This window comes from Hemibagrus wyckioides, linkage group LG20 (genome assembly GCF_019097595.1).
Source record: "Hemibagrus wyckioides isolate EC202008001 linkage group LG20, SWU_Hwy_1.0, whole genome shotgun sequence".
NCBI classification, from domain to species: Eukaryota; Metazoa; Chordata; class Actinopteri; order Siluriformes; family Bagridae; genus Hemibagrus; species Hemibagrus wyckioides.
Window position 1 is genome coordinate 16316434 of NC_080729.1, and position 9145 is coordinate 16325578.

The 9145-nt window shown below is 36.1% G+C and overlaps 1 protein-coding gene across 1 annotated transcript in view; it reads right to left on the reverse strand.

Moving 5' to 3' along the window:
* The window catches only part of tm6sf2a (transmembrane 6 superfamily member 2a), a 9370-nt gene extending 1121 nt beyond the window's left edge, over positions 1-8249 (reverse strand). Inside the window, exons 1-10 of the mRNA XM_058417974.1 lie at positions 8116-8249; positions 6869-6972; positions 6177-6274; positions 5986-6089; positions 5753-5835; positions 5440-5564; positions 2917-3018; positions 2605-2697; positions 2294-2413; positions 1-1229 (exon numbers count right to left, since the gene is read on the reverse strand). The exon at positions 1-1229 is cut by the window's left edge and continues 1121 nt beyond it. Coding sequence (XP_058273957.1) covers positions 1020-1229; positions 2294-2413; positions 2605-2697; positions 2917-3018; positions 5440-5564; positions 5753-5835; positions 5986-6089; positions 6177-6274; positions 6869-6972; positions 8116-8219 — 1143 coding nt within the window. The 5' untranslated portion in view covers positions 8220-8249 and the 3' untranslated portion in view covers positions 1-1019. The remainder of the gene's footprint in view (positions 1230-2293; positions 2414-2604; positions 2698-2916; positions 3019-5439; positions 5565-5752; positions 5836-5985; positions 6090-6176; positions 6275-6868; positions 6973-8115) is intronic.
* Positions 8250-9145: the final 896 nt, after the last annotated feature.

The following is a 9145-nucleotide window of genomic DNA, read 5'->3' on the forward strand; positions in this document are numbered from 1 at the left end:
ATTTATTAGTCACTATGTCTGCCAAAGGTCACAAACGGAGCTCCGTAGCGGTTTCTGATTAACAGCGAGGTTGCAAAACCCTGCAGTCGTTCCTTAGTTATCTCTGTGAAGCAGCAGGGGTCAGAGTTCACTAGGCCATGTGTAGGAGCATGTGTAGAAATTCTATGGCCTGCATGATGTCACCGATAAAGCGCAGAACCAAGAGGCACGGGTTTGGCCTTTGGGAACAGAATGAGTTCACAGAAATCTAATCGCTGAAACCTCAGGCATATTACAGTGTCCTTTTGCAACCTGCGGCCTCCCTCCCTGAGTATAATAAACAGTGCATTTCACAAGACTATAGATTCATATCAGGCAGCAAAAAGAACGTGCAGCAAATACAAGCCGCTGGTGTGTATCCTTAAAAAAAATTCTGATTTGTTTCTTCTTCTTCGAAACTTCTTCGTTTTGTTATTATTCTTACTAAAGTTCGGTTTCATCCTCATCACAAGCCTTTTGATATAAATCCTCCGAAAAAACAAAACAACAACGACAACAAAAAAATCCTAACAAAGATAATTAGAAAGAAAACTGTCTACAGATAAACCACTTTGAGAGACAATCACATTTCTTGTACATCACAATGGCTCATTAGGAAGAGAGGATTTAACCGTCAGATCTTCGCAGATACCTTCGCAGATAAACGCTGCTTTGAAATCAAGCCTCAAAGACTCACAGTATGAAGTAATTCTGCCGGCAGTGTTGTGTTGGCAGAAAAGTGTGTGCCAGAGTCCAGAGTTACTGTCTGGATTGCATCAAATGAGTCATTCGTCGAGTAGAGATAAGCTCGGGAATAGAGGAGCTGATTTTCTTCCACACGGCAGAGACAAGGGTCATTCAGGAAAGGAGAAAAGGTGAGGTAAAGTCCAGCGCACTGAGGGCTTCAAATTCCAGACACAATCGATTCTTGTCTCATCTATGTGTTTAAGTCTGTTAAGTTAGGTTCATAGGACCTTTGCTTTGCTCGGGTTTTTATGCGTCTACTTGTGCTTTTTCTCGTTGTCTGCTTGCCCCGGAGGCACCAGCTTCATGAAGAAGGCTGGATCTAGGAAGCAGCGTGCAGCTAGCAGGGCAGGGATGCCTAAATACACAAGGTTGAGGGTCATGACCAGCCTCCATTCCTCTTTAGGGATGCGATAGGTGAAGGGTGTCCGAGAGTGCACCGACGCACCGATGTACGTCCACTGCATCTGCAGGCGCAGACCAAAACATAATACATTTAATCACTGTGTTCTTTGCTATACAGAACTTTAAGCAATCTAGGTTTTAATATTTTAGTTGTATAACTTTTGGAAATGCCACAGAAATTGTGAACTAGCCTCCCAAATATCTTAGCTGTCAAGAAAATCCTTTATGAAACTCTGCATTTATGTACACCGACCAGGCATAACATTATGACCACCTGCCTAATATTGTGTTGGTCCACATTTTGCTGCCGAAACAGCCCTGACCCATCATGCACTGTGTATCCTGACACCTTTCTATCAGAACCAGCATTAACTTCTTCGGCAATTTGAGCAACAGTAGCTCGTCTGTTGGATCGGATCACATGGGCCAACCTTTGCTCCACACGTGTATCAATGAGCCTTGGCCATCCATGACCCTGTCGCCGGTTCACCACTGTTCCTTCCTTAGACCACTTTTGAAAGATACTGACCACTGCAGACCGGGAACACCCCACAAGAGCTGCAGTTTTGGAGATGCTCTGATCCAGACGTCTAGCCATCACAATCCTTACACTTGCCCATTTTTCCTGCTTTTAACACATCAACTTTGAGGAAAAAATGTTCACTTACACCCTAATATATCCCGCTCACTAACAGGTGCCATGATGAGGAGATCATCAGTGTTATTCACTTCACCTCTCGGTGGTCATAATGTTATGGCTGATCGGTGTATGTTTGGAAAACCAGTTTTCATCCAACTTCTAACTCTATCACATAAAAGATACCAATGTGTAATGCCAGACATCACATCTTTTCAACCTTGCCGCTCAGGTAATATTTTATAGTGCAGCTGGAGAGCGATAACATCCCTATTTTGTGCTTATAAGCTAACAGATGAGCTGATAGACAGCGGAGAAAAGGAGGCTATGTTTTCCACCGTTCAGTTCTGATCTGTTAACTCTGCTAATAGAGCAAGGATGTTGAATGGGTAAAACCACAGCTGATGCTTCAGCCATTATTATTACATTAATGTTATTATTAATAATGCTTAACATGGCTGACTATCAGAATGCTTGACATTTATTTACCTGAGCCATAGCTCCTGTGAGGAACAAAGTCCAGTCCAGCATCCAAGTGCATCCCGGAACAATCAGCCCGTAAACTACAAGGGTTAGCAGGGGCAAAGCGTAGAAGAGGAACACCAACATCTGCAGTGGGGCAGAACATTAACATTCATCGAAAATATGCCAAGTGCTAAATCACAACACTTTATCCACAGTTGTGTTCTGAATGCTGGAAAGTGTTGAGCACAAAGAGTTTTAGCTTCAGTGATGTGAAGGAAAATAGGCTCATTAATAAATATCCTATGATAAATATTAAGATGTTGACCAGCACATACCATGACCTTAGGGAAGGAAACACTGTCCTTCATGTAGGGCTCGTACTGGTAAATGTAGGTGAAACACATGTCCAGTGTGCACTCAAGAACAACCTGTAAGACAGACCACAACATCGGATTAGCTACAGCTTCACTTGATAAAGGAATTGAAGGAATATTGGAACATTAAACAAAATCAGATTTAATAGTGAGAGTCAGACTAAAAGAGAGATGATAATGAGTTAATGAGAAAAGAAGAAAGGCGTTATGGAAAAAGAAAAAAATAAATAAATAAAACAAGCAAAGAGAAAAGTTGAGGAGAAAAAGACCTACAAATCCTCTGAACACTGTGAAGGCCATGGCTCCGAGCACAGCGAGTGTGAGCAGGAAGTCTTTGGGGCGATACAGAAGCCTTTTCTTCTGTTCTGCTGCAACCTACAGAAACATCCAAACTCCTTAAAAACACCCTATATGCTATATACTATACCCAATATACACTATATACTATACACTATACACTATACACAATACACTATATACTATACCCAATATACACTATATACTATACCCAATATACACTATATACTATACACAATACACTATATACTATACCCAATATACACTATATACTATACACAATACACTATATACTATACCCAATATACACTATATACTATACCCAATATACACTATATACTATACACAATATACTATATACTATACCCAATATACACTATATACTATACCCAATATACACTATATAATATACTATATACTATACCCAATATGCACTATATACTATACCCAATATGCACTATATACTATACCCAATATACACTATATACTATACCCAATATGCACTATATACTATACCCAATATACACTATATACTATACACAATATACTATATACTATACCCAATATGCACTATATACTATACACAATATACACTATATACTATACACAATACACTATATACTATACCCAATATACACTATATACTATACCCAATATACACTATATACTATACACAATATACTATATACTATACCCAATATACACTATATAATATATTATATACTATACCCAATATGCACTATATACTATACCCAATATGCACTATATACTATACCCAATATACACTATATACTATACCCAATATGCACTATATACTATACCCAATATACACTATATACTATACACAATATACTATATACTATACCCAATATGCACTATATACTATACCCAATATACACTATATACTATACACAATATACACTATATACTATACCCAATATACACTATATACTATACCCAATATACACTATATACTATACACAATATACTATATACTATACCCAATATACACTATATACTATACCCAATATGCACTATATACTATACACAATATACACTATATACTATACCCAATATACACTATATACTATACCCAATATACACTATATACTATACACAATATACTATATACTATACCCAATATACACTATATACTATACACAATATACACTATATACTATACACAATATACACTATATACTATACCCAATATGCACTATATACTATACCCAATATACTATATACTATACCCAATATACACTATATACTATACACTATATACTATATACTATACCCAATATACTATATACTATACCCAATATACACTATATACTATACCCAATATACACTATATACTATACACAATATACTATATACTATACCCAATATACACTATATACTATACCCAATATACACTATATACTATACACAATATACACTATATACTATACCCAATATACACTATATACTATACCCAATATACTATATACTATACCCAATATACTATATACTATACCCAATATACACTATATACTATACCCAATATACACCATATACTATACACAATATACACTATATACTATACCCAATATACACTATATACTATACCCAATATACACTATATACTATACCCAATATACACTATATACTATACACAATATACACTATATACTATACCCAATATACACTATATACTATACACAATATACTATATTCTATACCCAATATACACTATATACTATACCCAATGTACACTATATACTATACACAATATACACTATACCCAATATACACTATATACTATACCCAATATACACTATATACTATACACAATATACTATATACTATACCCAATATACACCATATACTATACACTATATACTATACCCAAATACACTATATACTATACACTATACACTATGTACTACACACTACGCCCAATATACACTATATATTATACCCAATATACACTATACACTATACCCAAATGCACTATATGCTATACCCAATGTACACTATATACTATACCCAATGTACACTATATACTATACACTATATACTATACCCAATATACACTATACACTATACACTATATACTATACCCAATGGACACTATATACTATACACTATGTACTACACACTACGCCCAATATACACTATATATTATACCCAATATACACTATACACTATATACTGTACACTATATACTATACCTAATATACACTATATACTATACCCAATACACACTATATACTATACACAATATACACTATACACTATATACTATACACAATACACTATGAACTATACACTATACAGTAAATACTATATATTAATCAGCATGCAGTATATAGTATATGCTGTAAACTATAGACTATACAGTAACACTATACAGTACACATTATAGACTGTAATCATTAATATATATGTATAAATATGATGTGATGAATGTTGGATTTGTCTTCTTGCTTTATTTCTTTTTTTTATCAGGAACCTCACTTTGTCTGCTGGAATGATTGGCAGCTCTCTGGGCCTGTTGAAAAGCTTCATTGCCGTCCACATGGACAGGATCATGAAGAAGAGGCTGAGCCCAAATGCTGGATAGATGTTCTTAGCATGTTTACCTGCAGACAAACAATTATAGCTAGAAATACTTCGTACCCTATAATTGCATTATAAGATGTTGTAGGGGAAATTATTGCACACACACACACATAATGGAAGCTGCATACCTTTAAGTGTTTTATTCTGTGGATTAAAAGAAATTAAACAGCAATGCCACTCCGAAACAGGAAGATCTCAGATATCTCACCTATGACAATGCTTGGAATAAAGACGATCTGAGTGGCCACCATGGAGCCGACCCAAAGAAGAGCCAAGCTCCGATATGACTTCCTATAGAGAAAGTGAGTGAAAGATTAATAACATATTGCTGCCACAGACACGCTAACCCTTTTAATGAACACACAGTATGCAGAGCTTTCATATGAACTATCTAAAGCAATCACGAAATGAAATGTTTTATAATAAAGGTTCAATATTCACCCTTTCCACATGCGGTGGATGATGACGAGGAGCAAAACAAAGTTCACCCCTCCATTCCAGTAGTTCTTCATGATGCAATGTGCTGTGTTCAAATACGGTTCACCCTGTACCAAAATGTGTGTGTTTAAATTGTGCTTTGTTTCAAATTTTGTAAAAAAGTATGTGTATGTGTGTGTGTGTTTTACATTAACCTTGTTAATGTAGAAATCCATAAAGCCTTTGATATATCCATCCAGCTCAAGAGCACACATAAGGTCAACGGTGGAGGTGAAAGAAAACACAACGAACACTGAAACAAAGACAAAACAGAGCAGGAAAAATGATCACAGTTAGCCCCCGGCTCTGTGTTTCTTTCTCTGACTCCCTCTCCATCAGCCCATGCTCCCCTCTACAGTCTTCTCTCCATCACTCTTTCACTTTCCTTTCCGCTCCAGCTATTGATTTCTCCCTGACTGTGAGTTTATGATGGCCCGTGGCTATGTAGGTGAAGCTGGACCTCTATCACTGACAAACAGACCTGCCTTTCCTTTGGCGCACTACCTACAGTGCTGAAAAGGGCATCTCCTGATGTTTAAGAATAGCCACATCAGACCTAGCAGCAGGGCGAGGGTGGAGGCACAGGGGTGAAAATTAGGAGTGACAGGAAAACAGAGCGAGGGAGGAGAAAACCCGAGGGAGCTGTGAGGCCCAGCTGCTGATTGATTGCTGGGTTGTTTTCAGAGGCGAGTTTTCTCCATTGTAGCTCGCTCAAGGATTAAGGACAGGCTTAAACTTCTTTCACTGACTTTAAAGATGCTCTACCACGACGCATACAAACATCTTAGTGGTATTGCCTGAGCAGAAATATAACGTTACCTAACAGTTCTGCATAAACCAGTCTTACCATAAAACAGGAAGTCCACAGATTTTTCTTTTCGAACACACAGATATGCCATGAAGAATACTGCAGCAAGAGCAGCTATTTCTACTCCCAGTATAGCCAGTGGCCTAAAGGAAAACAAAGAGTAAAGGTAAACTTAAAGACCTCCAGACCAGAAATGAGCAACTAGGCATCTATTTTGAGCTGAAACAAAGGGTTTCCAGAGAGCTCTTGAAATATAGGGGGAAACAAATCACAGACCGCTTTATGATTGTAGCACAGATTCCTTAATCAAGCAAATTTCATCATACATATTTATTGCATCCAGTAAAGATATTATCCATAAACTTTCCAAATCAAACAAGTTACATTTCTACATTCAAAACTTTCTTCCAGCTGTATTAATATCGCAGTTCAATTTTGATTGACATAGCTTTGTGTGTGTTTTACTATTATCAAGCTTTAGATTGGGAAATGAGTGCCTGCCTAAAAGAAAGCCGCTGGTGTGATTGGCACTAATTTAAATCCCATCAATCCAGGCGACAGTAAATAACTACCTTCAGAACAATTATAGCAGTACATATCAATCTATACATACAAATAAATAAATAATAAGCTTTGACATAGGCTCTTAGCGGTCAAATCTGGCACTTTCGGCATGCTTGCTTTTGCTGGAGAGAATCTTTATAAAACATTTTAAATGAAAAGCGAGTGATAAAACACTTTAGGGCTTACTGTTAATAATATTCAACGACTGGGTGAGGTGAATAAACAACCCTGAAATTGATTATTTTTCTACCACTGTGCTGTTTTATTCCTCTTATATCACAGTTTGCCAAACACCAACACTTTTAAAAGTATTAAATATTATTCATTATAAAATTAAAAATATAATAAATAAATAAATAAATAAATAAATAAATAAATAAATAAATAAATAAATAAATATTATTAAATATTATTAAAGAGTATTGAATATTATTATTGTTATTATTTTTTAATAAACTCATTTTTACCAAGCTACCAGAACACAGCCTTGCATTATCCTGAAAAGTTTTCCTGATTTTGGAGACTCCTTCCATTAGGATTAAGTCAAATTCTCCACACCGTAATAACGTGTTTGTTAATATAGAAACAGCCATATGAAAATTAAAGTAAACCATGCAGTTGGACCTATAGTCAGAGCTGCTGCTACACTGAATGAATCAACACCTTCTGATCAATCACATTTTCAATTCGCTTTGGTTAAAAAATGAAAGATCGTAACTTACATTTGCAAAGCTGAAATGTTGTTTGATGCATAAAGTACAAGTGGCGCCGTCAGGGATAAAATAAAAGTCAGGATCTCCTTTGGAAAAGCCATCCTCTCTCTCATAGAAGAAGAAATACTATTAAATAATGAAGCACAGAAAATTGAGAGATAAAGGGAAGAAATTCACACAGATTATTTCTAAAGGCAGTATGAGAAGGTGATATGCACTATCATTGTGTCTCACTGCCAGCTCACTGATTTCATACAGGCTGTAGTTGAGGGTTATATAGAGGGCTGTGTCAAAGTCCATGAACTGAGGAAGAGCAGTCAATAAAGTGGTATTGATAATAAAATGGTGTATTTACTTCACATCTCCATCAGGGGGCGTTAGAAAGCCTCACAAGGACAAGTCTCAGGAAGTGAATGGTTTCCCCACGGGCCATGTCTTTACTTAAAAGGCTGCTGGTGATGTAGACTGATACAGATGCCTAAAATTTTAACTTATAAATAAAATAAATTAACCTTTTAATCAGCTTTACTGAAAGCATGCTGACAATAGCATTATGCTGGGCCGTTCTTGCTGTATCAGTACACTCTCACAAATGTCTTTTATCTGCCAAGTATAATTGATTGCACAAAGTTTGCAGGCCAAAATAAATTAATGAATTAATTTATATATGTGTTTTTTTATTTATTTATATAATAAGTCATTCATTTGTTAATTCAGTCACAGTAACTGCTTTATCTGCGGTGGATCCTTGGCCTATGCTGGGAACAGGATGGGATGCCAGCCGATTGCAGGGCATCATCTATACACATATATTCACATTTATGCCTAATAGATTTATAGCTAGTGTAGACAATCCAATCTAGCCAAGCCGATTTGCATGGGAGAAGACACTATAGAACCAGGAGGAAACCCAAACAGACACAGGGAGAACACAGAGGCAATGACAAGACATTAATGATAGTAAAAATCAAAATACAATAACAGTCCGAACACAGCATTTTTAAATATGTTAAAGATATTCTTTAATGCCTTGAAATCT